The sequence below is a fragment of the Macroventuria anomochaeta genome, assembly GCF_010093625.1.
Source record: "Macroventuria anomochaeta strain CBS 525.71 unplaced genomic scaffold BU25scaffold_2, whole genome shotgun sequence".
Lineage (NCBI taxonomy): Eukaryota > Fungi > Ascomycota > Dothideomycetes > Pleosporales > Didymellaceae > Macroventuria > Macroventuria anomochaeta.
This window is the reverse complement of record NW_022985363.1, coordinates 80,887-108,682: the sequence shown is the minus strand read 5'-3', so window position 1 is coordinate 108,682 and position 27,796 is coordinate 80,887. Positions and strand designations below refer to the sequence as shown.

Genomic DNA, 27,796 nt, shown 5'->3' with positions numbered 1-27,796 from the left:
GCCTCCTCGTCATCGTCATTGACCGCTATCACGAGCCGCTGAAACCACTCACGGCGCGCTGCAGCAGACAACACCGGATGCCGTGAACCACCACAGAGCCCAGCATACCTTGCTGCTCTCCTCCGAAACCCTTTCCTAACCTTCTACCACATCTTGCCACACGTCGCCAGCATGCCCCGCCCGCTGCGGCTCCTCTTCTCGCTGACCACGAGCCTGCTCGCCGTCTCACTACTCCTCTTTGTCACCCTAGGCGCGCAGCAGGACCAAAAGTTCGAGGGAGCGTCACGTGCGCAGAAACAGTCCAGCGTCAACGCCCTCTTCTCCTTCACCTCGCCAAGCTCGCTCTTCCCTCCGTCCGCCATCATAAGCCTCACAGACGACAACTCGACCTTCTTCCTCGCCCGACCTGCAGCGTTTGGGCCAGCGCTGCCAAGCGATGGGTTGAGCGGCCCACTATGGATTGGCAGTGGCTTTGGCGACGACGCCTTGAGTAGAGGCGAGCTGGGCTGTAGCGACATACCCGGATGGGACGGTAGCAGTGAGGGACTTGCACGTGCTCTGAAGCCAGCTTCTACTGTTAAGAGCAGAAGGACTGGGCCTCTGGCCGAGAAGAAGGACAAGCCAAGACGGATCGCCCGAGAAGAAGAGACAGAGTCACCACCGACAGATGATGGTACCGACGACCACCTGCACCAGCCTCTCGAACAAGGCACACGGCACTCGTCAGACCACGCCGATATCCAATCACTCCAAGAAAGCGCCGAGATCGCAGGCAAAGTAGTACTGCTCAAACGAGGAGGCTGCGGCTTTTTGGCCAAGGTAGAGTGGGCACAAAGACGTGGAGGCGTTGCTGTCATCGTGGGCGACGATGTGCGCGGTGGAGGTCTGATACGGATGTACGCTAGGGGCGACACATCCAACGTTACTATCCCATCGCTGTTCACCTCACATACGACCGCGCACCTGCTGTCGTCTCTTCTGCCGTCTGGTAAGACCTTATCAGGCGTTGTTCCCTCCCAGCAGAAGAACAAGCCCGTACCCACGGGGACTACGCCTCAGTCCACAACTACTCCCTCTGTCGGCAGTCAAGATGGCCCTCTTGCATCTGTGGAAGAAAACTCCCCTGGTAAGGGTTGGCTGCACTCGCTGTTGACCGCACTTGGTCTTGCCAGTGCAAAAGAGCAACCAACAGACAACTTCAAGATCGGCGAAGACGATTGGCGAGACCCTAAGTTCCGCAACCTGCCTACGACGACTCTTCCTGCACCGCCAACTTCTACTCCTACGTCATCCACTTCTGTGATAAGTAGCAGTCGTCACAGAGTTGAGACGAAGTACACAGCGCCGAACAGCGAACACAAAGCGCACTGGCGCTCCTGGCTGGGATCAAGACGAAGGAGTGTCACATCCATCACCAGCGCTGACAACCAGGAGATCGATACGCTTTCTGGCGATGCGCAACCTCACGAAGGTCTTTGGGTGACGCTTACGCCCACGAACGTCTCGTCCAGTCCTTTCTTCGACACCCTCCTTGTCCTTGTTGTCAGTCCACTTGTAACCCTCTCTGTTGTGTATGCTTTACTGCTCCTTCGGTCTCGTATAAGACGCCGACGCTGGAGAGCTCCCAAGTCGGTTGTTGAGCGACTCCCTGTTCGGACTTATCAAACTATAAGCGACTCATCGTCGTCGCCATCCGCTACGTCTGAAGCAGCGACTCCCACCACTCCTCTACTTCAACGTCCTTCCTCTCAACCAGCCTCGTCACCATCTTGTTCGGTGTCACGAGACGAGCCTGAGGCGCCCGCAACATCTTCCTCTGTTCAACGCACGGCCCGTGACCGAGAAGAAGAGAAACGCGAAACTGGTCTAGCCGAATGGAGACGCCGGTATGGTGGTCGACAGAAAGAATGCGTCGTCTGTCTTGAGGAGTATGTGGACGGTGTCAGCCAGGTTATGAGTCTACCATGCGGTCATGAGTTCCACGTGGACTGCATGTGAGTATATCGCCCCTCTTGCTTTGCTACGATGCTAATATCCCGTAGTACGCCTTGGCTGGTAACACGCAGACGAACGTGTCCCATTTGCAAAGGCGATGTTGTGCGGTCACTATCTCAGGCCTACTCAGATCATCCGAGCCCCTCACAACCGACACCTCGATTAACTGACGATGAACACGTTGTGGATGCATTGCAGATCCAAGCCGCGGAGACTCGCAATGATTCCCCATCGGCCTCTCGACCTTTGTCCACATCCGCATCCGCACCCAGTAGTTATCGCACAGAATCTGACGATGACGTGGAAGCAAACTGGTCGACCGAAGAGCGTCAGCCAAATGCGCAAGATATACCCGGAAGCAGTGCAACCGAGTTAAGCACCTCGGTGCGCGACTTGAGTTCCACTGTTTCTACGGTCATTTGGCGAGGCTTCGATGCGGTTAGGAGTACCGCTGGCCTTCAGCGACGCCCGCCAGCCGAGGACGTCGACCGAGATCGATGATCCGCATCACACCACTTACGCTTGAATGACACTCTGATCGCATTGGAATGGTACATACCCCCGGCTAGGAATATACGGCGTTGCATTTGTTGAGCGGCATACATACGGCGTTCAAAGACCTGAACCAACTCAATCTTTATCTTGAAAGCACCTGTTCCACTTCTCAGTCATCTCCTTCTTTGTACGGCAAGGCTGGCAGCCGCATTTGGAAATCGTTAACAGGACAGGCGCTGGGGTGCGCTAATCATAGCATTCCTCGGCAACGTGGGTTGGAATCATATTTCAGCGCATCCTCCTTTGACCATGCGACTAATTATCATGCCTACGCATCGCTGCAAGGAACAGTCAAAACCAACACGCACAATTCCTTCCAATCTGAACCGGCCCGTTTTGTCCATTAACCGGTGAATCAATCCACGCGCAATCTGGATGAAGAGGAATGGCGCTCTCAGTCCTCAGCCGTTCATGATGAGCAGTTTCGATTCATGCACCGGGTCACAAACTCACGATACAATTCCAGAGACGAGGAATGGATGCTAGTTCCGGATGGACTTTGAGCGTGCTGTACCCCGCAAAGAGGGTACCTCAAGAAAGCTTATCTTCGGCTATTCTTAGCTTACCAGCCGACCTCATCTCCCTTGACAGATCAACGTACGCATTTCTCGCTCCCGTTGTACCACGAACAAGTCATCTGCCAGTCGTGTCGCCGTGGAATGCGAACCCCGCATTTTGCCGGCTGCGGAAAATCGAAAGCTAATGCGATCTGCTGTAGGATATGAATTGGCTTGGTAAACTACCTTTTGGCTTGCAGAACTCAACAGAGCTATGGTGACGCACCTTGGCGACACAGGCAAGAACATGTGTGGTGCTTGACTGGGACGTCAAGGCAACGCATGGCTTGGGGATGGACCAACATAAGAGGACCTCTTCGCACCCCTGGAATATGATTGCAAGCTGCGTGGAACCACCCTTCCGACAGTCCTCGCGTGGCAGACTACTTCTCACTTTGTCGTCTTCCACTCCGTCAACCTGTACACCGTTCTGATAATGAAGCTTCTCTACCTTACCCTGCCTCTGTTGGGATCGCTAGCTATTGCTCAATCACTCGTGGAAGATGACTGTCAGTGTCCTCAAGTCAAGTGCCCTGCCAGTGACACCTTTGTAAGTTTCTCCCCATATGGTCAAAACGTTCTTGTGACTAACAATTATGGCAGGAGGGCTGCAGATGTACTAACCTTGCTGAGCTGAGATGCAAAAGACGGTGTCCTAACTACACACCAACGAAGTTCAAGGTAGGTCCCATGCAGTCAACATCAGAAGTAGACACTGACCAGACCACAGATATGCCCTCTGCCGCAACAACCCTCGACCTTGCCTACATCTACACCAACCGCAACCCCAACTCTGCCGATTCTGGGTTTCCCAACGCCAGCTTTGCCAATACCAGCTCTTCCAACAAGTCTAGAACTGCCTGACCTACCGCTGATTCCCGGCTGTGAGTGCGAAGAGATGATGTGCATCCAAAGCTTCCCCGACTCGTGCCACTGTGCATACGGCATCGCGAAGACCTGCTACGAGAAGTGCGGCGGCAAGTCTCCAGGCCTGAACATCTGTCCACCACTCAACTCGCTTGGTGGCAACTCGTACGATGGTCCTGTGAAACGCACTGTTGCTCCTGAGCCCCAGCCCGCCCCGCAGAAGTCCACTGTCCCCATTCCCGTGAATATTCCTGCGCCTGTCTCCGGAATTGTAGGAACAGCTTCAACCAAGACATGCAAGTGCGAGGAAGGCATGTGCGTTCAAGCGTGGCCTGCAAGCTGCATCTGCGCCAACGCAAACAAGCATGCATGCTGGAAGAAGTGTGGCGGTGTGAAGCCGGCCTTTCAGGTGAGTCCTTGGCATTCTCATCTTATCCCATACATTATTGTCTCCTGGGCATTGTCCAGCAGACATCGTCCTACAGTGCCTATGCATACCTCCACCCGCACCTTCACCACCCCTCGAACCGTTCAACCAACACCCTCAGACCTGCAGCCTCCCCACCACAAAGCCCAAGCCAACACCCACCGGCGAGTTCCGCAAAGTCCAGATCTGCGGCGGCGGCCGCGCAAACACAAACATCTGCCCTACCGGCTACACTTGCATCGACGACCCCTACAAACCGGGCTGCGGACTCGCATGCGACCAGACGGGCATTTGTGTCAAGGATCAACTATGCGGAGGCTTTGCTGAATTCAAATGCCCCGACAATAGGCAGGTCTGTGTTGATAATCCGAGAGATGATTGTGATCCTAAGAATGGGGGTGCGGATTGTGGGGGGTTGTGCGTTTGGCCTCCTGCGCTGAGGGCTGCTTAGAAATACATGTAAGGAGGGCCTGCGACATTGGATCTTTCTTGGTCGAAAGGAGTTTGTACTTTCAATCTCAAATCGCATTGGTTACACCTTTGACTCCTCATTGCCGTGAAAGATGATGCCGAGAGGTCAGTTCCAAAGCACACCTCGTGACTACGCGTTAGTCTCCAGGGCTTGCGCGATAAAGCGCGTCTGTTCCCACCTGCTCTTTCACAGACCAGACCCCACAATGAACATGTCAAAAGCGCACAAAGTCACCGAGTATCAGGAACGCGTCTACGCGCTCCTGCAGCAGATTCCTGAAGGCCGCATCACAACATACGCGGCCATGTCGAAGGCGCTGAACAGCTCCCCGCGTGCAGTCGGCGGCGCGCTGAGAAACAACCCATTTGCACCTGATATACCGTGTCATAGGTGTATTGCCAGTACTGGTGTAGGTAACTCCTTTTCGATACCCATAGTTCGCCAACGCGCATTCGAGCTCGTGGGCTGATGATGTGAGCAGTTCATCGGCGGCTTCAAGGGTGATTGGGAAAAGGTGCCCAGCGGGCAAAATCAAGAATCGAAGCGGAAACTGCTGGAAGGTGAGGGTGTGAGGTTTGATGGAAATGGGTATTTGATCGATAGGAAGATGTTGTGGGATGGGTTTGATGTGAAGAAGCTGAGATGAGAATTGCAGGGACAGAGGGAGGCTGGGTGGGGTTGCGGAAGTGGGGCTACGTCACATCTCTCGAAAAGTTCTGGATGGTGTCCCCAGACATCGAACATTCAATTTCAAGACTATTGACAACACAAATGAATTAGACAGTTCTGTTGCTTGAACCAATACCTACACGATATATCAAAGGCTCCAATACAGCGATAATCACCATTCATCATGGGCCCCAAGAGGAAAGATTTCATGAAGCCGGGCAAGCCAAAAGGCAAGCTCAAGGCGCCCGAGCCACAAACCGAGAACGACTTCCTAGAAGCTGCAGATGAGCACGAACAAGCTGCCGGCAAGTGGAGAGCTGGTGATGCGGCAAAGGCGACACGTTTCTTCAATCGTGCTATCGACACCTACAACGAAGGCCTGAAGAAGCATCCGCAATCATTCGACCTTGCGTACAACAAGTCAGTATATTTTGCAGATCACATGCCCTCAGATAAGGACGCGATCGCTGATCAAATGTAGAGCAAATCTGGAATACAGTCTTACAGAAGATGAACGGATATTACCACATCTGGGCAGCAGAACAGCATTACTGGAAGAAACGCTAAACTCGCATCGCCATGCCATCTCGCTCAATCCTACTAACACCGATATCTTGTTCAACACTGCACAAGTTCTCACATCCCTAGCAGAAGCGGGGCTCGAAGATGGGACGCAAGAGGCTGCAAAGACCCCTGCCAGGACGCTGCTTGAAGAAGCCGTTGATATTTTCACTGGATGCTTGCAGAAGCAGCAGAAAGAGTATGAGCAGATGCAAGCAGATATCGCAAAGGCCCAGGCGTCGGGAGAGTATCAGGAGGCTTGGGAAGGTGATCGACCGCAGCCTGCTGAGACCAAAGAGCAGGATGACACGGACGCTGCATCATTGTCATCAGAGGGACCTGGAGACTGGGCCACAGTCGAGGAGCCTGTAACACCATTGACCATCCTTGAGACGTGTACTGCGCAGTTGGGAGCTCTCATTACCCTGCTTGGGCTGTATACCCCAGATGATCTGCCAAGCATCGAGAAGAAAGCGCAAGACGGTCTTTTGACAGCGACTGAGACCATTCCCACTCTCATTAGTCTCATTGATGCATCGCCGGAGTCAGACTCGGAAGATGAGCCAGTAGCAGGACCCACCTTGTCGATAGGACAGTCCTCTTCCGCAGAAGAGGCCTCGACAACACCCAAGGAAGATGCAGTGCTTGCTGCGGCGAACTTCCAGGCCAGTATTGCAGAAGCCATGTACCGAAGCGGCAGAAGCACGTCAACTCAGTATGCACAACAAGTTGAGCAGACGTTTGCTGCGTTGATCAAAGAATCTCAAGGCAGCAACAATCCAGGCCTTGCATACGTCAACATCCGATCATCATACGCAGACGCGCTCATCGACCTTGCATCCTCAATAGCAGACAGTGTACAGTACACCGCCTCATCGCCAACCTTCGTATCAGATCTGGAGATCCAATGGACCGCGCTCTCGCAAGCCCAGAAGACGCTCACCGAGCTTTCATCAGCGCCACTCTCAGCTATGCTCTCCGCGTCTCGTCTAGCAGACATGTTTCTCGCCCGCGGCGACACCGAATTATTCCGTTTCCGCATCGCGATCACGCCAGGCGCAAAAGCGGCTTGGGCAAACAGCAAAGCCGTTGTCGTGGCAAACGCAGGCGTTTTCTACCGCGGGGCGAGGAGCTACGCGCAGAACGCTGGAGCTGCGCAGACAAGGGCTACAGCTGATGCTAAGGCGATTGTAGCGGAGATCCTGAAAGAGGTATCAAGTGGCTCGAAAGCAAGGAAGGAAAATTGGAATGGGAGGAGTGCGGATGTTGCGGCTGTGCTGGGGCAGATGGTGGAGGAGGGGATTATCGCGGAGGAGAATGCACAGGGTTTGTTGGGTTTTACAGAGTGATTGCTTGTTTGTTCTGTTCTGATCGAGTGACAATGTCACACCTGCAATCGGCGCCGTTTGTACTCGACATATCGTGGCTCTGGGCAAACGGGTTCCACAATATCACGACGATTGAAGCCACTTCAACTCCGCGCCTTTCTATGCCTACGCAATCCATCACAAAGTCCATTGTCTTACACGATGTTAGAGCCCTTGAAAAAGCCCAACCCTCCAAAGAAGCCAGAGCCCCGAACAGCAGGCGCGCCAACGAACCGAGAAGATGTCTTCAACAACCCCTTGTCCATTCACCCTGAAGACGCGAATCCTGGCAATGGTGATCCTGAAGAAGAGAAGATCACACTCATTGAAGCACTGAAAGAGAAGGCGGAGGAGGCAAGGTGTAAGAGTGTGCAAATGCTGGAATTCGGTGAGAAGAAGGACGACTCGAAGGACGACTCGGAGGACGGGGGTCCAAAGACAACATAGACGGTTTGATCGTGAGGGGCAAGCAAAAAAAAACATTCGAGCAGGTAGATTCACCACAATTTGCGTACCACCTCTCTCCCGTCTCTTATTGTGCGCCTCGATAGCCTTCCCGGGTCCTCACCGAATCCTCTACCCAACCTATCTCACGCCACCCTCTCCACCCTGCATCCCCATGTAATGCCCCCTAACTGCCTGCCCCAACTCGTCCCCCTTCCTCTTGCCCTCCGCCGCCTCAGCTCTTCGCACCATTTCTCGCTTCAACAGCGGGTAAAAGTCCCGAGCAACCCCAACATCCACAAACTCACTCCACGAGGAGATTTGCGAGCCATCGGACGTGAAGCCCATCTTCCACACATACTGGTTCCTGTAATCGCCCATGGGACTCTCGCCGAAGGCGCTAACATACATTACGATCCTCTTCTCCTCCTTTTCTACATCATCAATCGAAGTCGTTGATACGCCCTCAATAACGTCGTCTACAACGAGTTTGAAGGAGGTGAAGATTGCGCTTATGGCGAGCAGGTTTTGCTTGAAGAACTCGTTGGATTGGGGCAGGTATTTCAGTGAGGAGGGGAGGAAGACGCGTTTGCAGTCTGGGGTGCGCAGCGCGATGATGGTGTCTACGTCCATGGCGTTGTAGGCTGCGACGAGTTTGTCTGCTGTTTCGCGTTCTTTTGACGGCATGGTGGGTAGTTGCTTGTGGCCTGGATTGTGAGGCTTCAATTGCAAAGATGAGGTTGCAGATGCTCCACGTTGAGCTTGAGGTACTGATCTTGAGGTCAAAGGCGGGGCAAGGTATGACCGCGGTGCTGGTTGGCATTGTATGCAGGAGATGCCCGTATATCATGGATTGAGATTGGCCGACATTGTGAGCTGAGGTGAGGCCCAGTAAGCGCGCTTGGAGAGTGCTGTGGTTGGAGCAGTTCACGACGCATCTGGTCCTGGTCTTCGCTCGACGAGCGGGGATTCACCTCTGTCAACACTTCACGCTTTGACATGTTGCACGAGCAGCATGCTCGTTGCGTTGTTTGCTAGTCAGGCGAAAAACGTTAGACAGCTGTTTTGCTGTAGAGGGAAGGAAGACTTAGGCGCGTTCGTGCTTTCAGTCTCAAAGATTACCTCATTCCGAGTTCGTTCCTTCTAATTCCGAACAACATCACCACCACCACCTCAAATCTCTCACACACACACACACCTGACTCATACTCACCCACTACATGCCCGCCCGTCCCCCTCAACCCTTCATACCCCGCAACGTCAGCTTAACAAACCTCTACACTCTCTACCGTCTCCGCAAAATGTCCGCGGCCCCATCCCCCTCTCGACCCATAAAGATCCTCTTCCTTCACGGCTTCACACAATCCGGCCCCCTCTTCAGCGCAAAATGCGGCGCCCTGCGAAAAACGCTTCAAAAATCCTTCCCAGCAGGAATCACACTCTCGTTCCCGACTGCGCCGCTGCGGTTATCGCCTACGGACGTGAGCTTCTTACACGGGGAGGAGAAGAAAGATGGTAATGGTGGGGAGGAAGATGAGGTTGATGCGTGGGCGTGGTGGCGCCGGAAGGGGGATAGCGAGCCGTACACTTATGCTGGGTTGGAAGAAGGGCTGGGGCGGATAGCGCAAGTACTGAAGGAGGAGGGCCCGTTTGATGGGGTCGTTGGGTTTTCACAGGGCGGTGCTGCGGCGGCTATGGTTGCTTCGCTGCTCGAGCCCGGACGGAGAGAAGCGTTTGAGAAACTGCAGAAAGAGGGCGGGATGCGGTATCCCGAGTCTTTTGAGGCGGATACGGGGTATGTAGAGGGCTGTGTGCATCCGCCGCTGAAGTTTGCGGTTAGTTATTCGGGGTTTGCGGCGAGGGGGCAGAATCCGTATCATGCGTTTTATGAGCCAAAGATTAAGACACCGGTGTTGCATTTTCTGGGGAGTTTGGATACGGTGGTGGAAGAGAGTAGGAGTCTTGCATTGGTGGAGGCGTGCGAGCAGAGTGAGGGCAGGGTCGTGTATCATCCTGGTGGTCACTTTCTGCCGAGTACGCAGAAGGCGAGTGTGAATGCGTTGATTGGGTTCATCAAGGCGGTGCTGCATGAGGCTGAAGGGCCGAAGAACGAGGAGGAGAGCGTGCAGGACATGGATGTGCCATTCTGATCGGAGCCTGTGGAAGATGATCCAGTACTACACAGCGCGGCGTTCACTCATAGATGGTCAAGACATAGACTATTATCTGCTTAGATGTCTATATTACATGCGCAATGCATGCGCGAAGGCGACTATAGACGGCCTTCCAATTCTAGACTAACCATGATTCTTCATCACATCGTCTTCATCACTCATTTCGCCTTGCCCTTGGCTGCCTTCTTGTCAACTTTCGTCGGCTGGATGCGCGCCATCATCTCCTCTTTAGTGATGAGATGGTCGACGCGCTCCAGCAAGCCGAGCAGGCTCTTCATGTTCCCGCTCCACTCGTTCAAAATGTCATCCGAGTCGCGTGGCTTGGAGAAAGTGACGATGCGTGCTGGTCGGTCGATCTTGGCGTAGATGGTCTTTGCGGTGACCAGCTCGCTGATATACTTTTCGGTCTCGTCCTCTGTCAGGTCCAGGAGCTCGGTCAGGCGAGGAATCTGAATGCGTGTGTAGTACTTGGCAACGACGCGCACGTTGTGCTCAATGACGCGCTTTCGCAGGTCCTGCCACCTCTTGAATGCCTTCTCGTCGTCCGAGTCGTCCTTCTCTGCATCGAAAACGTCTGTGTCGGTCAAGTGGGGTCCGAACTGCTTCGAAACCATAGGCCACCTCATTAGCTCGGGGATGGTGAAGAGCTTGACGAGTTGTGCGTCTTGTGGGATCTGCGAGTTGCGCGTGTCGCGCTGGATGCGGTGGATGAGGTCGGACTGCTCGTTGTCGTACGGTGCGAGGATGATGAAGTAGATGACGCGCTGGAGGATCTGTCATGACTGTCAGTATAACTGCATGTACGATCGTGCAATGTGAACGTACCGCTCGAAGCTTCTTAGGGTCCTCCTCGACGGCTTCGGTGTCCAGCACCTGTCGGTAGTGCTTGCAGACCTCGAGGTATTTGTCGTCGTGCTTCGCGAGAGTGATCTGTTGCTCATAGTACCTCAACTTGAGGTCTGTGACATCGTCCTCAGGTTCGATTGGCGGGTCGTCTGCACTGCGGGTTTTCTCCTTCTCTTCACGCTCCTTCTGCTCCTTCTCCAGTTGCTCAGGCGACTTTTTTGGCCTGCGTTGGAAGTACCGTGTGCTGATCTTCCTGCTCAGAATGCCGGCCTGTGTCCAGTCACCCTTTTGTATGCAAAGTGCGACTTGTTGTAGGATGAATTCGGTCTTCTCTCGTCGGGTCATGGAGCCGAAGGTCTCCACTTGAAGCTCGCAGAGGATGTCTGTAGCCGCGTTGATGTCACCCTGCTCCTTCTTGATGTCGGACAATATCCTTGTAATGCGGGCGCGCTCGACTTCGACGAAGATCTGCCATTTGCGTCAGTGCCCACACTCTATCTGTTGCTTGCGTGCTGCTCACCTTGCCCTCAGTCACTGTCCGCAGCGTCTCGATGACGGAGAGCTTTGTGTCGAGGTTGGGAGTATCGTCGAGGAAGGTCATGACGGTCTGAACCATCTTCGTGGTTGCCTGCTTGAGCTGTCCATGCTTCTTCGAGAGCAGAAGCACCTGCTCATTCATGAGGTTCCAGTCATTTGCCTTCTTGGCTATTGTGACGATGGCGATGATGATTCGAGAGGTGGACGCAAGATCTGAAGCCTGGGGCGTGTAAGTTCATGGTCGCGTGCGCGCAGCAAATGTCTCTCCATACCTGGCGTGTCTTCTTCTCAAGTGGCAGCAGCTGGTCGATAGCAGCTTGTGGGTTGCTCTGGAGCATGATATTAGCTTCGTCCCAGCTCTTGCTAATTTCAGACTCACGGATCCAAGCTTCTCGGCCTCTGGAATCTGGACGTCGGCCTCCTTGGAGAAGTCCTTCTCCGCCTTGAGCACCTCTCCGCTAGACATGGTGGCGGGGTTGTTGTGTGGTCGTTGCGTGCGAAGTCGTGAGTTCTACTGAGTGATTCGGTATCGACGGCGAGTAAGAGGAAATATTATATGGAAGGTGAGGGGTGATGGTGACGGCGCGGCGACAATGTTTGGGGCACTGGAGTTGCGGCTCGATGATGTCCATGGCGGCGGTTGCGCAAGGCGCAAGGGCCACCCGGAGCTTGGTCGCCGATTCACCGGCACCAGCCTTACAAGCCCAAGAGCATGCAAAGGCTTCAACACCATTCTCCATTGTCAAAGCAACCTGAATAGTCGTGTAAATGTACAGATTGAGTCTAGCAGCAGTCATATGCTACAGCCGTACTTCTTTGATGTTCTAGCTCGGGACAAGAAACATTATGGAAAATGTGATGGTATAGTTTCATCTGGACTCGCGACTAGAAGATGGAAAAAGCTCCAAATCCTACAATGTCACGGTTTGCTTTAGCCAAAGTTCTTCGCCCGGCTAGCAGGCCAAGCCATAGAGATCCCACTCGCCGCAACCATATACGAGCTGACACCGAAAGCACCCTGGATGTCTTATTCCAACTTTGTACACGCCAAACAACAAGCTGGCCAGAATGAAGACCCCGAACACCACACTAATGATAACATCAAAGTCGACACCCTCCTGATAATATATGCCACATCCTTCTACAGGCTGGCCTGCCCTTTCTTGGAGCTGGCCACGTGTGCGCTTTGGTAGCAGATCGAGCACCCACGTCTCTTGTTCATTGATACACTGGGGCGAGGAGAGCATATGTACCAAACCAGCGGACAATACGAGGGGCCAGGTGGCCGGTGAGCCGGCTGGCTTGCAACGGTATTCTGCGTCAGGAGCGGGCTCAACTTTTGGTCCCGGGGGTATACATTCGCACACGCTGGGTGTGGAGGACATACAACATGGGTTGTGATCTGGGACTTCGTCTGTATTACGCACTCGCAAGCGAAACTACACGCAAGGTCAGCTGAGATTTCTGCCCTGTAAGAATCTCACATAATTGAAGGTCTCTCCCCGACTGGTCATGGGGATGTCGAATCAACACGTCGTCCTTGAGCTCCCGGACATTGCTATTTGCGAAGCCCCTTATGCGTTTAACGGTGTGCAATCCAATTGCTCTTGTGGGCCTTGCGTGCTGCCATGCTTGGAATGCTCCGTTGTAAGTTTCCACCTCCAACTCTGATGACCTAATGTCTCCGAACGTTACTTTCACGCGGTCTCTCCGTTGTACGAGTTCCAGGCCGACCAGCTCAGCAGATACGACTCCAGGCGAGGAGACATCTGAATCAAGCACAGCTCTGCCGCTATCATGTTGATTCTCTTGTAGAGATGTTTGTGGCTCAACATGTTCTCCTACCGTAGCAGCTTCAAGAAGATGTACAGAGCTCAACAAGTGTCTTGACTGTGGGAGATTGTTCGGCCTCTGCGATGGTCAACCCATAGGGCCAGTATCGCTTTGACCCCAGCGTTGATTGCCATTTTCTAGATCTGTCTGAGCAAGATCTGCAAGATCATTTCTAGGGTTCGGTCGCCGATGCTCACTGCTGTCCCAAGCTGATAGGTTCTGATCAGGACGAGCCGCAGACTCAGGCTCCTCGAGCTTCTCAAATTGGTTTTGAAGCCTCTCATTGACCTCCACTTCAACATCGGCAGGGCGCTTAAGAGGTTCTTCCAGTGCCAAACCAGCTGCGATTCTATTGGGCCAGTTCACAGCCTTGAAGCCGCCAACGCGGTCATTGTCTTGCATTCCGCTATGGTTGTCTTGATCGCCGTGACGCCGCAATTCGTCTCCAAGCCCAAGAAGCGCATCTGCAGTGCCCGCGGTAGACACTTGATGTAACGTATGAATTCGTGTCTCCTGCCATCCACCTCCAGTGCGCTTCCATAGAAGACAGTGTTGAGGCTATCCCTTCAGGGGACCGTTGATACATATCGACTGGAGGAACATCGAGTGTCTCGTTGCTGCGGTTGTGGTACCCTTGTTAAGGCGGTTGCGTCGAGATCCAGTCCTGGGGAGTCTTCGACCTTAGGTACTGGCTGTATGACAAGTACGGAGCTGGCTGCTCTTTCCTGTTCTTCCTGTTCTTTGACGCGGAGCTTTCGGTCCCCCAATACCAGTGGTGGATTGGGTACTTTCTTGTCAGGTTCAGTCGCACCTTGTGTTTCGTTCCCAGGTGGATGTAGGAGCGGGAGTTTCTGCACTCCATCCCTTTGGTGTTTCTGGAGACTCGTTCCAGGACCTGTACATTTCAAGTCTTGGGCTATAGTGAGCCACCGCCGGGACTTCAAGAGTACTCCTTTGTGGCACTGGCTGCCCTTCTCCTTCCCTTCCATGTGTCAACATGATGCTCATCCTTCTTCCGAAGCCCCTCTTCTGGTTTGATAGGGTAGTCTACTGCTGTCTCCTCGCTCTTCATTGCACCCTTTCTAACCGCACTCATGGAATTTCGTCGTGAAGACTCCCAATCGTAAAGGCTACTATCTCTTCCTCGTTTTGCCTTTCTCACAGCACCCGTGCTTGTTTCCAAATACCGAAAGCGGCCATCTCCATTTGTTGGTCGTACGCTGGATGTGTAGTTTGATGCTATGGTATTTATATAGTTGTGGCTCGTGTAAACTACGTCATGACTACGAAGTTCTTCTCTTGGGATCCAGGGATATTCGCGCGCCTTCGCCTCGGGATGATCAACTATGTCTTGTGCTTGGATGGTGGCGTCATTCGTGTAAAGACTCAGCTTTTTCGAACCATTTGCATACTTTGCCTCGACCGTCTCTGATATTCGACCGAAAGCGTGGCCTTGACTATACGCTTAGGTAGATCCTCCTCATAAAGCGAACGGTCGGAAGGCCTAGAGATTGTCGGGATCATTCGAGAGGTATGTTCTTCGCACCGGCACGTCTATCGAAGAAAGGCGTGTAGTGCAAAACTGACCACCATGGTCATACCTTGGAAACTGTTCCCGATGCCTGCTCGACGCCGAAGCCTCGAAAGTATCATAACGCTTTGCCTTCTTCTGATTTTCAGTGTTGGGATCTCTCGTCGTAAAGAAGGGAGTGAAGCCGCTTGTGAAGAGTTTGCCATGTTGAGACTTTAGAGTCTCGAGCCAACATGTACTGCAAGTGGCGAAAGTACAAAGATCAGAGAAGTGCACAATGATAACAAAGATGTTCGGAGCAGGAAGTGACAGCGTTCGGGAAGTGATATCATCTCGCGCCTTTCGATTTTCGAAGCGAAGAACCAACCGTGCTAGAACGAAGGGTTTGCCGAACAAATCACGTTTCGGAAAACGTTGCGGTCAGACTTATCAGGGCTATGACTGTATTGGCGAAAGCTCCATCAAGGCAAACTTAGTTCAATGTCCAGCAACGAACACTACATGCCGTCAGCATATACACACTTCTACTAAAAGTACCCCAGTTGTCCATCTTCAACACTGACCAAGTAACCAGAGCTGTTAGAGAAAAACATGACGCAGATGATGCAATAGCATGTCGACATCGCACCCTTCTTCATAATATATCTCCCAGTCTTCTTCAGGCTTACCAGCCGCACCTTGTAAAGGACCACAGGCCTTAGGGAAGGTGATCGAGTACCCATATCTCTTCCTTGTGTACTCGATTGCTTCATAAACAGAAAGAGCGATAGATTGTCTTTGACTTCGTCAATACACTCTTGGAGCAGAGTTACGTGCTCCTGCGTTCGACGCACACAGGCCAACAGATGTAGCATCTCTAGATGGAGACGTTGTACTCGTTGCTGGTGACGTTAGTGAGCGTTGACATCTGTATAGGCGGGGTGTGTTGCGGTAGTTTAGGTGTTTGGTTCGAACCAGAACGCGAACCAGACGAAAAGCGCGCCTATCATGGGATCTTGAACCTCCAGTTTTGGTTCGTTGATCCGTTGTTATGAAAAGTGACTGCGACTCTGGTTCCAGTTGCTTGCTCCATGCGCTCGATGGCTCGGTTGCTACCACCTTCACGATACTCCATCACGTCGCTCCAGAAAGATTCGCCACATCTCTGCTTAACCATCAGTCTTTGCTACCAGGTTTCCTTTGTCTCGGAGACGATTGACGTTTGACTTACGCGATGCCATCTGAGTCGAATCCAGCCGGGATTGAGCGGTGGCTCGAGATAGCCCAACGCCGCAAGCAAGTCTACAAGCGTGGTCCGAGGCCTGTGCCAAAAGCTTTGACGATGTTGTTTCCTGGCTGATGCTCCTTCGTCCTCCTCGTCCGAGCTGTCTTGTTCTTCTGTGCGAAGGCGCTGTGGCTGCCATGTCTTGGCCTCGAACGCCTCGATGACAGACTGGGCAATATAAGAAGCTTTGATGGAGACCAGTCGTGACGCCACTTTCTCAGGCTGATCGTTGGCCTCAGAATAGAGCTTCCGCGCAAAGGTTTTGAGCAGCCGACGAACGTTTCTTGCCAGCCGTTCAGAACCAATATCGGGGTGCTCAACGGCGTTTTGGTAGAGAGCTACTAAACCTTCGTTCTCCAGGAAGATTGGTAACAATTCTCTGGTTGCCATCGCTATCTGATCAAGAGTATATCCAGAGCCTGCAGACAATCCGGTTGCTGTGGATATCAGGAATGCTTCCGAGAAGATCGACTTGACTTGCGAAGCAGCAGACCCATGTTCGGATCCATAACCCGACCAGTTTGCGCTCCAGTTTCTGTATTGACGATTCGACTGTGCATCATCATCTAGACCGTCCTGAGTGATACCAGTAGCCCAGGCCGAAATGTTGACGTGGTTTTCTGGATGATCGTGATGCTCCATAACTAGATCGGAACTCACAGGTTGTTCGGCGTCCCATATATCAAACCTGGCCAAAGGAACGGTTGGTTCCACCTCTAAGTTCCTGTCTACGTCGAGCCCATCTTGATCCTTATCAGTTCCAGTGCCACCCAAGGTCAGGACCTTCCGCAAAACTACGGGGTCCGGCGTCAACTGTGGATGTCTTCTGCGATAGTGCTTCAGCCGAGCGTCCTGTCTCTCGAAAACCGACTCGCATCCATCAGCCTCGCACTTGTATTGCCTGTGCCCGTGCTTGTGCTTCAACCTATATGTCTGGCTAAGTTGCTCCTTTGCCACGTCTTGTTGAACTCGGCGGTACACATCCTTTATATGGACAGCGAAGTCTATTCGGCGATGGCTTAGGGCTGGATTTTGTCTCTGCGGTTGTGTGTCATCTGCTCGGCGGTAGGCCGTGGCAGGCCCGTTGTTTGAGCCTTCGCCGGGCTCTTCTAGGCCACTCTTCATAACAACGCTATTCGGTAGAGGCGCCCATCGGCGTTTTGGGCAGATCTTGTTTGTAGCGGTGTGAACCGCTGTAGAATACTAATAGCTACGGTAAACAATAACGTAGGACTATCGGGTCGATGGAATACTGCGCTGAGTTGTTGACTAGCTAGGAGACGACGATATATACATGCCCAGTAACGTGCTAACCCAGTATAGCCACTGCCGTGTGGGTCAGGGCTTGTGGGTCCATACATATACCGCAACATTGTTGAATAGACCACGGTGAGGCTATGTTGTTCTTGTTCTCCAACCACAGTGACAGAGCGGAGTCATATTGTCGAGGCTCTTCATCCTCGTATAGTATCGGGGCATGTCCCCTTGCTGCATCTTGTCGTGCGCTCCCGTACGCGCCGACTTCTGTAGTCACCAGCTTCGAAGCCAATCCATGCGAATCTTGGAAAGCCGATGGAGCTTCGCGGTTCGAAGCACGAAACGGTGGCTCTTCTGAAACTGCATCGTTTCTGTTCTACGAAACTTTCATCTTGTAGGTCACTGGAGACTGGGTTCAATTTCTGATGATCCTGTAACAAATGATTCAGAGTCTTGCGCCGCCCCTGATTTTCTCTTCCTCCAGCTTGATCTCTCCTCGTTCAAGATCTTCTCTTTCGAGCTCCCACTCCGCCCTACCCATATTTCTTGGTTTTCAAGCTTTGTTTCAGGGGCGGTATTTGACGATGTACTAACAGCTATCGCATGCGACCTCAGACTTCTCTTGGAGTGGATCAGATGAGGCTGAGCTCTGCACAAGGCTATGAACGACCGCGGTATATCAAGTTTCGATTCATGTCCGCCCGGTCACTGCAAAGATCCGGTGATAGAACACAAGGATAATGTAGCGGCGTGGACCGCTGTAGAATACTGATAGCTACGGTAAACGATAATGTAGGACCATCGGGTCGATGGAATACCGCGCTGTATTGCTATCTAGCTAGGAGGAGACGACTATATACCCGACCTGTAACACACTAGTCCAGGGTGGTCGATCAGGGGTATAGGCAGACTGTCAGAGTTCAGTGAAGAACTGTACGCAAAGGGAAGAATTTGAAGATTGTACTGAGGTTGTGTTGAGTGAAGCTACGAACAGTATATATAGGTGAGTAGCTGTAAACAACGCTAGTGTGACGTGGCAGTCACTCTCATGGCAGGTGAGGTACAACAGGCAGGAGCACCCTGAACCGTGACACAGACACTGTACGGGCCAACCGATACCGCAACAGATAAGAGCAAAGAAATGGCGAAGGAATACGGGATCGGATCTGGGAAGAAGCAGAGTACAGTGAGTGTTCTGGTGTAGATCAGGCTGAAGGTAGTTGCGAGCTCAGCCGGGCCCAGCGACATGAGCGCTTAGCAGGTAAATCGGCATCGTGCGTGAATGCCAGCACAACTCTGCGCCTTGCATGCTGAGCTAATGTCTGGCGCGTACATACGAATCATCTGTGATGGATTAGCGTTTTCTGGGCGAATGCTGCACATGGCATGCACAAATGAACTGTTGATGCGCTTTCTGCTGCGACATGGGAAAGTGACCGTTTCCTGAGGCCGACCACGCCATCTGTACGTGCCAAGCCGCGACGAAGCTGTGAGTTGAAGGTGTACTTTTTGATTCGGGTATATGAGGCGTAACGTTCGAATCGACGCCCATTGTCTATGCTCTGGAAGGGCCGATGCAACAACCATGGTTGCAATCACGAGCCAATTCTAATCTTCTTCTTTCCCACTCAACCACTTCGCTATGCGGCTAGCTGCTTTGCTGTCCCCCATCGCGTCTTCTCGTCTCCTCCAGCCCACTCCTTCTCTGTGTAGCCGAGCCTCCGCTTGACTTCCTCGACCGTCGCCTTGTTGCCGGTGTTCTTGCCGATGTTGTCGCTGATCTTGACAGCGTGACGACCTTGTGCGGAGGCGATCTTGATGACGATGTTGAGTGGTACGGACTTGTTGCCCGTCGACTTTTCGACAAAGTCGTCTGTCGTTGTCAGAACGCGAAAAGAGCGTGCTCAAGATGAGATGATACTTACTAGTCAGGAATGTTCCCACACCAAAGGTAGGCTGGAAGCCTGCAGCCTCAGCAGCGGCCTTGTACTTGAGGCACAAGTCAAGATTCAACGAGTCGGAGAAGACGATGGTCTTCTTGTCCGTGATGGCCTCCTGGTCGTAGAACTCCCGCATCATCTTCACAAAGTTGAGCGGGTCGCCAGAGTCCTGTCGCACACCGGTAAACACGTCTGCGTACGTTCTCCGTGGTCTGTTTCCACCCTCGAGCCCAGCGTGGATCGGCGGCTGAGTGGTTGCCAGTGACTGTGTGCCCGGGTCGGTCGTGGCTGCAGCAGATGCTTTTGTGGCACTGCCGCCTTCGATGGCGGTTGTGATGTTGGGGATCTGCTTCTTGAAGGCCTTGAGGAAGGCGGGCGTTCCGAAGGTGTCTGTGAGAGCGACTCCCAGGACGCCCTCACCGAATGTGGCCGTCCAGTACTCGAGCGCGATCTCGTTGGCGTGCTCGTAGTCGTTCGTGATGGCTGCGACGCCCATGAACCACTCGTGCGCGACTGTGCCTACGGGCAGCAGTTCGTGCTTGTGTGCGAAGTGCACATTGCTTGTGCCTGAGAGCTTGCCCTGCCATCCTGCTGTCTTTCCTTCATCTGCAGCCCTGCGCAGCCCCTGAAGGACGAGATCTTGTGTGTGGTAGTCTCTTCGCCGCCTTGTACCGAACTCGGAGAACAGGCAGCCCTCTTGCAAGAGCTTTGCACCCTTCTGGTATGCCTTCTCGACCTGTCCTTCGTAGGACCAGTCCGTTTCGACGAACTTGAAGTACGCCTCGCTCACCAGGGCGAGCAGCGGGATCTCGTACAAGATTGTGTCCAACCACAACCCTTCGGTGTCGATGCGGAAGTCGCCGAGGTCCTCGTCTGAGCCGGTGTCGTGAATCGCGGTGAACGAGAGCTTGAGCTGTGTCGAGGGCTTGAGGTGGAATGTGGAGAGAAAGAGGAGGTACTGGCTGTTCAGGTAGGGGCAGTTCTTCTTGAGAAAGTGGAGCTCCTCTGGGGATACACGGATATTTCCGAGCTCTTCGCTGTGTCAGCAAACAAGCACGGGAGACGGAGGACGATCGTACTGTCTACCTGCGCCTGCAGCCACTGGAAGGCTGCGCGACTAAGCTTCTTGTCCGGCGTCCGGTTTGTGAAACTGTAGGTGACTGACACGTCTGGGAAGAACTTGAGGACGCAACATTGCATAGTCAGTTTGTAGAGATCCGTGTCCAACAGGGACGTGATGCCCCCGGGCAGGTTTGCGGCAGCCGCGGCCATGGTGTTGCGCGAGGAAGGTACGCGCCAGAAGCTGCGGTTGATTCACGGTATTGTATGCGGCGCGACTGCGCTTGCGGATGGAGGGGTGGTGGGGCTGTTGGAAGGTCCCCAGTGGGGCGTATCAGATGCGTAACCGCGGGCGAGCGACGAAAGGTGCCAACGAGTCGCTTGCCGAGGGAAAGAAGGGTTGGTGCAAGGTTTGGTGCAAGCTTTGGTGCATGGCGTGGTGCATTTGTCGCAGCGAACATGCCAAAACTGATCGCTCGCTTTCGTCGATATGTCGCAGTGACGGCACGCGGCGGGTGAGGCCATGGAGGGCTAGCGCCGCTCAGCCTTGCGACTATGCGGCGACATGGACCTGCGCCGTCTTTTGGGGGCGCCGTCATCCCGAGCTCGACTTTGCACTCAGGGTCCACCGCCAACGCTCGTCCTGAGGACCCGTCCGCACGCCCGGGAGATGCTCGTTGCGGTTTCTCTCCTGGCCGTATCGCTGTCCATACTCGTCTACCACCACCCACCGTCGACATGGCCCGCCTACTTTGCCCGCGCGGGCTCTGCGTCGCCTACGGTGCCTACGGTGCCGACGATGCCGACGATGCCCAGACGGTTGCAGGAGGATGAAGATGGAGACCGCCCCGCCAAACAGCAGCGAGCAGAGTCGCCAGGCCAGGCAGAAAGCGACGCACCACCCGAAGAGGCCTCGCCTGCAACAACGCCCAGGGCCACCGCCAGCAATGCGAGCGCCCCGGCCATACCGTCGTTCACGCTCGAGGAGCACCACAGCTCAGGCGACAGCGAAGACGAAGACGACCTGCCACCGCCCTCGTTCCCTGCCCTGAACTCGGCGCAACGAGCCTCTAACCCAGCACCGAGCCCACCGGCCGTCACCATGTCGCCGCCACCCCGGCCGAATGCTATGGCTCCTCCCCTAACCAACGGCAGCTTGGCCCCGCCATCGAAACCACCCTCGTCACCCTCCCTCATGGCCCCGCCGCCACGAGTCTCCCCTTCCAGTCTACGTCCCCTGCCCACCGCACCCGCGTCTCAAGGCCTCAACGCGCCCGCCACCGCTCTCGCCCCGCCTCGCGGTCCCGCCGCACCAGGCCTCGTCCCAAACCGCGGCCCCATCCCGAACAGAGGCCCACCCACCTCAACCGGCTCTCTTGCTCCACCACCCTCAGCCACGCCCAACGCCATCAAGACGCCCAACGCACGAAACAAAGTGCTGCTCACACCCGGCCACTCGCCCCTCGACTGGGCAAATCTACAGCGGAGCCGCAGCAACCTGTCGGGTGTCAGCTCGCTTGTGCGCGTCACGCCTTCGATGCTGAAATTCATGAATGGCCGCAAGGACAAGGAAACAGGGAAGATGAAGGATGCGTGGAGTGCTTATCAGGGCAAGGTGTACAACATCAGTCCCTACCTGCCCTACCACCCCGGCGGCGAAGGCGAACTTAGAAGAGCAGCTGGCAAAGACGGCACGAAGCTGTTCATGGAAGTACATCCGTGGGTCAACTGGGAGAACATGTTGGGTGAGTGTATGGTTGGCATCCTCGTGACTGAGGAACAGGCACCCGCCAAAAGCAACCTGGAGGACATGGACTAGGAGGATTGGAAAGGATCGGAAAGGATCGGAAAGGATCGCATATACTCTACCGAGGTGCATTAGATGGCGTTCACAATCCCATTTGAACATGAGCAACGCGCTTCTTCACTGTAGCTGATGTGTGCGAGCTAAAAGGAGCTGCCACCGATGGTCTGGCGAAGTCAAAGCAGGAAAAAAGTAGAGCAGGGAAATGAAGCGACAGAGCAAGCACGCCTGACCCGCGTTTTCCGTTCAGTGCGCGGAGTGTATGGAACAGCCACAGGAAGTATGAAATTGCACGGAGGCAACCACGAAGGCAACTACAAAGGTAACCACAAAGGCAACCACAAAGGCAACCACAAAGGAAGAACCCACAGGAGAGGATTGGTGGACGAAATAACTGTGAAGCCGAGAGATTTCCCTTGTTCACAGCGCAGCGGATAACTGAGTCTTGATAGAGAGTCCCCACTTCACACGCCATCTGCTCAGCCCGTATCCCAAGGCTCGTTGCGGCAATTCCTGCGAGCTGGCTGTCGAGGCAGCTACGTGTCCGATCCTCTGCAGCAGCTGGGCCCAGGTTGGAACCTGATGCGACTCTTGCGCGTGCAGATCCGCAGATAGTCGCCAAAGGCACAACCATAAACATTTCATTCGTGTCCGTACCGAAGTCGCAGTCTGGGTACCGCCCGGAGCTTTGTGGCCCATTGCCGAGAGCATTGGCAATATCGTGGAGAGAGGAGAGCCATGTTTAATCCGATATACGCGGGCTAAGATTCACTGTACGCTTGGCTCTCGATACTGCACAGGTTAGCTATTATCTACCTTGCGCTTACGGTTGCACGCGGACATCGGCGTCTATAATGTCCGTGATACAGGCTGCAGGCGAGTCGGACGGAGTGATGGCACTCAGCTTGGTCAGCTTGGTGTGCTATCAAATGTCGTGGCAGGTAAAGATGTCGTGGAAGGTTATGGTCAACCCGCCATGCGAAGCCTATTTCGATGCAGGCGTTCCGAATGAGGTTATGGACTTGGACGATCTGCTGTGTGGATAATGCTGTACCACCTGCCAGGACGCCCGTGTTGCTTATTCGAACGTGCATGCGAGCAGATCAAGGTTCAGCGGCCTCGGGCCATCATATTCTGGTACAACAAGCGAGGTCCCTCTGCAAGTGGCCCTTGTTCTCACACTTGGGGCTTAGATTACTGCGATCTTTACCAGCACCGGTAGGAAGCATCAGACTCGGCTAGCTGTAGCCGGACGTTGCTCGCCTGATTTTGCTTAATCCGAGCAGCGTTCGAGCGGAGGTCACTTCCGCCGGACGTGACTCCTGTGAACGCTTGCACGAGGAGTGTCAATGGCGTTCTTAGCTGCTGTGGAGTCGCAGCCTGGGGAGCGGTCCGTTGGTGTGTATTGGTTGGGGCAGACCGCTGATTCAACTTGGGGGTTGAGTTTCCGCGGACAGCTGGTATCACTTTAGCCGGAGATGATATCGTGTGGAGTACGCTGCAGCTCGGGGCAGTGCTCAAGCACATTCCGAAGACAGCGCATTCGTAAGGCTGAGGAGCATCGGCGTGGGGCACAAGCGAAGGGCGAGAAGACTAGGAGCGTTAGTGAGGACGGACGGGGCGATCAGCTAGTTGCGCAAGGCGGGGAACAACAATCCGAACAGATTTGGCATATCGTTCTTCTTCAGTAAAGCCTGGTCATGACACTGCTTTAAGTCCAGTTGATGTTGTGAGTTGAAAAACGGCTGTTGTGTTGCTTCCCTGGGCATGCCGTCTTGCAGTCGTGCTGGGATGTGACGTAGGAAGGGTCTGTAGTACCTAGGTACGTAGAAAGCCACAAAGTCCGTACCAGCCAGCCACAACAACGACGTGCCGATCACATGCGAGCGACAGAACGAATTTGAAAGCGTGCGTCCCGAAAGGATGAGTTGGGAGTTCGAAGGACCGCCTGTTTTGGAAGTAACGAACCGTTTCAAGGCTACTCCCAAATAGAGCAAGCTTGATGTTGGAAGCCGCTCATCCGCGACCCGGAAATAGAACGGTTTCAACATCTCGCGCGACTACCTCACCATCAATATCGTTTTCATGACCGGAGCATCTTCAAAACAACGACTACGACCCACAAGCGACTGGCAAACCACTCAGGTGTATCCAGCGTACTCGTGAAACAGGTCGTTCGCCACGCCACAAGTACCCCTATTATGACTCCTGACGGAAAGGTACACCAGCTGCAAGAGCTGGATGTGCTCACAGGAGCGGCCAACAAGTCTTGTCTGCCTTTAGGTATATCTAAGGGTGATCACAATGCAGTTGTGCATGTTCCTCAAGAAGGCTTACGCTGCAGCGCCGCGTAGGCTCTCGGTGAGCGCTGCGCTGTATCGACGATGTTGCACAGCAGATCAACCTTCAGACAATCGTTTTTCGATGCAACATCCTTGAACCATCCTCCGCCGTGAAAATCTGCCGATGTCCGATCTAGCTACGTGCAAATATCAGGTCCGTAGGCCAAGAACATCGTGCGTTGCTGACATCGCACCGCGCTGATCAGTGAACGATGAACAGCCACTCACTAGCAGTGTTGGTAAACAAGCGAGCGAGACGATCTATCGAGCTGCAACGCTATGATATGTCAGAAGTGTGGTCCACTTAGTCGGCACTGACACGCAAGATATGCACCGTGCGCGGATATTGATACTCGAAACCACTTGCTATGCCAGGGGGTATTGGCACGGCTTACCACAGACCAGGCAGTGGTCGTCCCACTCTGGCATCCGGATATCTATATGTAGCACACGACACTCCGACGTGCTGTCAATAAAGAAGCTGGAGACCTTTCGTGCTTCCGTGTTCAGGTTCTGGTAACTGTCACATCTGAGGTCGAAGCACACATCCCGCCAACATGGCACTCCTCACCTTGATCCTAGTAGCTACATGTCTGAGTGCATATGCACTGTACAAGTACTTGGAATCATGTCGTCTTCATAAGGTTCCTACAGGACTGAAGCCACTTCCTGGTCCAAAAGGTACGCACTTAGAGACTTCCACTCCGCGGCTTTGATGAAGCAACACCTACTCACTGACATCGCTAGGCTACCCCATCATAGGTTCCATACCCGATGTACCAGAGAAGAATGGCTTCATCAAGTTCTCCGACTGGGGCAAGGAGTACGGCCCTATCTACCAGACCAACTTAGCTGGATCCAATCACGTCTGGATATCTTCTGAGAAGATTGCGCATGATCTCCTGTCAAAGAAAGCAGCCATCTACTCTGACCGACCACACATCCCCGCTTTGATTGACGACAACCGTACAAGTGCACAGTATCTGCCATTGCTCAGCAGAAATGGTATGCAACACTTTCCAGACATACATCCATCGCTGACATTGAACAGAGGGCCACACTCGCCAGAGGAAATTCACAAACGTGATCATGCGCGAGTCCGAAAAGGCAATCTTCCACCGGTACCCAGAGTTAGAGGCAAAGCGCATGCTTGTTGAGCTACTCGAGGAGCCCGATCAGTACAATCATGCTCTCGAATCCTTCATCGCCCGCGTTACGTCTCGCCTAGCGTGGGGCCATGCCGAAGCCAGTGACGAGCTCAAACAACGAGCACGCGAACTCCTAATTGGTGTGTCACCTACCGGGGCACTGCCCAACAAGCTACCCTTTTTGATGGCACTGCCCGATTGGCTATCACCAGCCAAGGCATGGGAGAGGCGACGGGCTAAGACAGAGCGAACATTCTTCCAGACTATGCAGTCACAGGTTGAGAGAGACATACAGGAGAAGACAGCACCAGCTTCTTGGATGAAGACCTTCCTTACCCAGGGAGCCAGCAAGTTCGGCTTCAAGTCTGACCTCGAGGGTGCGTATGCAGTTGGCATGCACGGCATTGCTGGTGCATTGACAATCGCCGCGCCAATGCAGTCCTTCTGCTTAGCTATGTCTCATTACCCACAATACCTGTCAATGCTTCAAGAAGAGATCGACCGCGTCTGCGGTGACAGACTTCCCATCTCAGAAGACCGTCCAAATATGCCGATGCTCCGCGCTGTCATCCGCGAGTTGATCCGCTGGCGCCCACCGGTGCCGACTGGCATCCCTCACTACCTAACACAAGACGACGAATACAACGGCTTCCATATTCCCAAGGGCAGCACTATTCACCCTCTTGAGTGGTAAGCTAGAGTCGGGTGTACCTATCAATCATCTCGGCTGACATATGCAGGGCAATATCTCGTGATCCGGAAATCTATCCCGACCCTGAAACATTCAACCCTCTGCGATGGCTGAAGCCCGAATACCCAACATACAAAGAACCTTTGACTCAATTCCCTACTATCATTAATTCATCCCAGTTCGGCTACGGACGACGACTGTGTCAAGGACAGACAGTGGCTGACGAAGATCTCTTCATCGGCATCGGATCCGTCGCCTGGCTCTTCAACATCTCCAAGCGCTCGTCAGACAAGCCACCCGTCCCAAAGAAGCCCCAGCACCTTGTTGGAATCAACAAGAAACGCACTATCTCCAATGAAGAGCTCAACGCCGGCCTCATATCCTCAGAGTTGATATCAGAAAAACGCAGCCTCGAGCTCACAAAACCCACACGACCCTTCCCACCAGGCTACAAACCCATCGAATGGGGCCACCCGTCCCAAAAACCCAAAGACCCGACACTCGACTACTCTATCCTGCTCATCGCAAAGCCTATTCCTTTCCAATTCGACCTGAAGCCACGAGACGAGGCGCGCTCGAACAAGGTTAGGGAACTCTTTGCCGAGGGCCTCGAAAAGGGTCACTACACCAAGCCTCGCGAATACTGGGGCCCGAATCAGGGGAGAGGCGAATCTTTGGGTTGGAGCAAGGTGTGAAACGCCAGATACGGCTGGTCCGCGGACCCTGCGACGGGTGCGGGAGGTGTTGTGCAGGTGAGAAGTGCCGGCGGGGAGCCGGTGTTTGAAACGTGGGGTTGGCCGGCGAAGACCACATTGCGAACTTCAAGCTATGTCGCGGCTCAAAACAACTTCTCCTAGTCTCTTGATGTTTTCTCGTATCGTTTTTCGTGCATTGCCCGGCGTTCTTGGGTTTTGACAAAGCCTTGATGGCTCATACACTTTTTAGCTCTTACCTGGTTCCCGATGGAGCACAGTCTCTTCCGCTTTCCTTTGCACGATATATCTTGTGTAGATGTCACAACAGTTTCTATCTCCACCAGTAGCATTTTCAGAAACCCTGCATGCAGTCATGGTTCACAACATGTGTCTCATGTCCCTGCGCCATAGCCGCATGTGCTTACCGTCTTGGAGCCGTGAACAAAGCTTCGTCATTTTCAGCTGACAGGCACATGAAAGTCGGCTGTCGGTGTGTTCGTATCGCCGCTTGCTCTGTGTAGCGCTGATCACTGTGTTGTTTGCTTTGGAGCGCTCGTAGCGTCTTGCCTAGATCGGTACGCGCCAATGTTCGTGCGGGGACAGCATTCCCACCTCTTTTCCAAACATCAGGCAAGCGAGCTAAAAGTTCAGCTGTACCGTGTAACAACCTAGACTCGTATACAAGCCTCGTACTCTGCTAGATCCAATGGCGATTGCAGGTCGAGGTGTCTTGGTCTTGAGTCCGAATTCCGAACTACGTA

At 53.7% G+C, this 27,796-nt stretch overlaps 13 protein-coding genes across 13 annotated transcripts; 7 read left to right on the top strand and 6 right to left on the bottom strand.

Moving 5' to 3' along the window:
- Positions 1 to 171: 171 nt before the first annotated feature.
- Positions 172 to 2,496, top strand: BU25DRAFT_453740 (uncharacterized protein; the record flags this gene model as incomplete). Its single annotated transcript, XM_033709817.1, has 2 exons — positions 172 to 1,994; positions 2,043 to 2,496. The coding sequence occupies 2 exons, from the start codon at positions 172 to 174 to the stop codon at positions 2,494 to 2,496; spliced, it is 2,277 nt and encodes a 758-aa protein (XP_033566716.1).
- A 1,047-nt stretch (positions 2,497 to 3,543) lies between these two features.
- BU25DRAFT_330635 (uncharacterized protein) lies at positions 3,544 to 4,852 on the top strand (the record flags this gene model as incomplete). The annotated part of the gene is made up of 4 exons (XM_033702368.1): positions 3,544 to 3,657; positions 3,711 to 3,815; positions 4,267 to 4,458; positions 4,553 to 4,852. The coding sequence occupies 4 exons, from the start codon at positions 3,544 to 3,546 to the stop codon at positions 4,850 to 4,852; spliced, it is 711 nt and encodes a 236-aa protein (XP_033566715.1).
- A 232-nt stretch (positions 4,853 to 5,084) lies between these two features.
- Positions 5,085 to 5,519, top strand: BU25DRAFT_329904 (DNA binding methylated-DNA--cysteine S-methyltransferase; the record flags this gene model as incomplete). The annotated part of the gene is made up of 2 exons (XM_033702336.1): positions 5,085 to 5,282; positions 5,355 to 5,519. The coding sequence occupies 2 exons, from the start codon at positions 5,085 to 5,087 to the stop codon at positions 5,517 to 5,519; spliced, it is 363 nt and encodes a 120-aa protein (XP_033566714.1).
- Positions 5,520 to 5,585: 66 nt separating this feature from the next.
- Positions 5,586 to 7,542, top strand: BU25DRAFT_76519 (uncharacterized protein). Its single transcript, XM_033712097.1, has 2 exons — positions 5,586 to 5,962; positions 6,024 to 7,542. Exons 1-2 carry the CDS (start codon positions 5,727 to 5,729, stop codon positions 7,450 to 7,452), a joined length of 1,665 nt encoding a protein of 554 aa, XP_033566713.1. The 5' UTR covers positions 5,586 to 5,726; the 3' UTR covers positions 7,453 to 7,542.
- Positions 7,543 to 8,055: 513 nt separating this feature from the next.
- On the bottom strand, positions 8,056 to 8,985 carry BU25DRAFT_382017 (uncharacterized protein; the record flags this gene model as incomplete). Its single annotated transcript, XM_033704225.1, has 2 exons — positions 8,401 to 8,985; positions 8,056 to 8,343 (listed from the first exon to the last, which is right to left on the bottom strand). The coding sequence occupies exons 1-2, from the start codon at positions 8,599 to 8,601 to the stop codon at positions 8,056 to 8,058; spliced, it is 489 nt and encodes a 162-aa protein (XP_033566712.1). The 5' UTR covers positions 8,602 to 8,985.
- A 19-nt stretch (positions 8,986 to 9,004) lies between these two features.
- On the top strand, positions 9,005 to 10,224 carry BU25DRAFT_405856 (FSH1-domain-containing protein). The gene has a single exon (XM_033705150.1). The coding sequence runs from the start codon at positions 9,135 to 9,137 to the stop codon at positions 10,062 to 10,064; it is 930 nt and encodes a 309-aa protein (XP_033566711.1). The 5' UTR covers positions 9,005 to 9,134; the 3' UTR covers positions 10,065 to 10,224.
- On the bottom strand, positions 10,135 to 12,082 carry BU25DRAFT_405855 (uncharacterized protein). The gene is made up of 5 exons (XM_033705149.1): positions 11,851 to 12,082; positions 11,744 to 11,800; positions 11,455 to 11,691; positions 10,914 to 11,402; positions 10,135 to 10,861 (listed from the first exon to the last, which is right to left on the bottom strand). The coding sequence occupies exons 1-5, from the start codon at positions 11,935 to 11,937 to the stop codon at positions 10,247 to 10,249; spliced, it is 1,485 nt and encodes a 494-aa protein (XP_033566710.1). The 5' UTR covers positions 11,938 to 12,082; the 3' UTR covers positions 10,135 to 10,246.
- A 154-nt stretch (positions 12,083 to 12,236) lies between these two features.
- Positions 12,237 to 15,689, bottom strand: BU25DRAFT_382010 (uncharacterized protein; the record flags this gene model as incomplete). The annotated part of the gene is made up of 2 exons (XM_033704224.1): positions 12,237 to 12,910; positions 15,504 to 15,689. The coding sequence occupies 2 exons, from the start codon at positions 15,687 to 15,689 to the stop codon at positions 12,425 to 12,427; spliced, it is 672 nt and encodes a 223-aa protein (XP_033566709.1). The 3' UTR covers positions 12,237 to 12,424.
- A 131-nt stretch (positions 15,690 to 15,820) lies between these two features.
- BU25DRAFT_453733 (uncharacterized protein) lies at positions 15,821 to 17,224 on the bottom strand (the record flags this gene model as incomplete). The annotated part of the gene is made up of 2 exons (XM_033709816.1): positions 15,821 to 15,979; positions 16,046 to 17,224. The coding sequence occupies 2 exons, from the start codon at positions 17,222 to 17,224 to the stop codon at positions 15,821 to 15,823; spliced, it is 1,338 nt and encodes a 445-aa protein (XP_033566708.1).
- Positions 17,225 to 18,996: 1,772 nt separating this feature from the next.
- Positions 18,997 to 20,568, bottom strand: BU25DRAFT_329356 (nicotinate phosphoribosyltransferase; the record flags this gene model as incomplete). The annotated part of the gene is made up of 3 exons (XM_033702311.1): positions 18,997 to 19,229; positions 19,282 to 20,328; positions 20,376 to 20,568. The coding sequence occupies 3 exons, from the start codon at positions 20,566 to 20,568 to the stop codon at positions 18,997 to 18,999; spliced, it is 1,473 nt and encodes a 490-aa protein (XP_033566707.1).
- Positions 20,569 to 21,550: 982 nt separating this feature from the next.
- Positions 21,551 to 22,174, top strand: BU25DRAFT_329452 (cytochrome b5; the record flags this gene model as incomplete). Its single annotated transcript, XM_033702315.1, has 1 exon — positions 21,551 to 22,174. One exon carries the CDS (start codon positions 21,551 to 21,553, stop codon positions 22,172 to 22,174), a length of 624 nt encoding a protein of 207 aa, XP_033566706.1.
- Positions 22,175 to 22,209: 35 nt separating this feature from the next.
- On the bottom strand, positions 22,210 to 23,082 carry BU25DRAFT_76363 (uncharacterized protein). The gene has a single exon (XM_033712095.1). It carries the CDS (start codon positions 22,797 to 22,799, stop codon positions 22,245 to 22,247), a length of 555 nt encoding a protein of 184 aa, XP_033566705.1. The 5' UTR covers positions 22,800 to 23,082; the 3' UTR covers positions 22,210 to 22,244.
- Positions 23,083 to 25,058: 1,976 nt separating this feature from the next.
- Positions 25,059 to 27,035, top strand: BU25DRAFT_329895 (cytochrome P450; the record flags this gene model as incomplete). Its single annotated transcript, XM_033702334.1, has 4 exons — positions 25,059 to 25,182; positions 25,249 to 25,506; positions 25,553 to 26,339; positions 26,390 to 27,035. The coding sequence occupies 4 exons, from the start codon at positions 25,059 to 25,061 to the stop codon at positions 27,033 to 27,035; spliced, it is 1,815 nt and encodes a 604-aa protein (XP_033566704.1).
- Between the last annotated feature and the right edge of the window lie 761 nt (positions 27,036 to 27,796).

Coding starts and splice junctions, on each gene's coding strand:
- BU25DRAFT_405855 (XM_033705149.1), bottom strand. CDS start 11,937: ATGTCTAGCGGAGAGGTGCTCAAGGCGGAGAAGGACTTCTCCAAGGAG. Junction 11,692..11,743: donor TTGAGAAGAAGACACGCCAG/GTATGGAGAGAC, acceptor TACACGCCCCAG/GCTTCAGATCTTGCGTCCAC. Junction 10,862..10,913: donor ACCCTAAGAAGCTTCGAGCG/GTACGTTCACAT, acceptor CAGTCATGACAG/ATCCTCCAGCGCGTCATCTA.
- BU25DRAFT_76519 (XM_033712097.1), top strand. CDS start 5,727: ATGGGCCCCAAGAGGAAAGATTTCATGAAGCCGGGCAAGCCAAAAGGC. Junction 5,963..6,023: donor TTCGACCTTGCGTACAACAA/GTCAGTATATTT, acceptor GATCAAATGTAG/AGCAAATCTGGAATACAGTC.
- BU25DRAFT_76363 (XM_033712095.1), bottom strand. CDS start 22,799: ATGTTTATGGTTGTGCCTTTGGCGACTATCTGCGGATCTGCACGCGCA.
- BU25DRAFT_405856 (XM_033705150.1), top strand. CDS start 9,135: ATGCCCGCCCGTCCCCCTCAACCCTTCATACCCCGCAACGTCAGCTTA.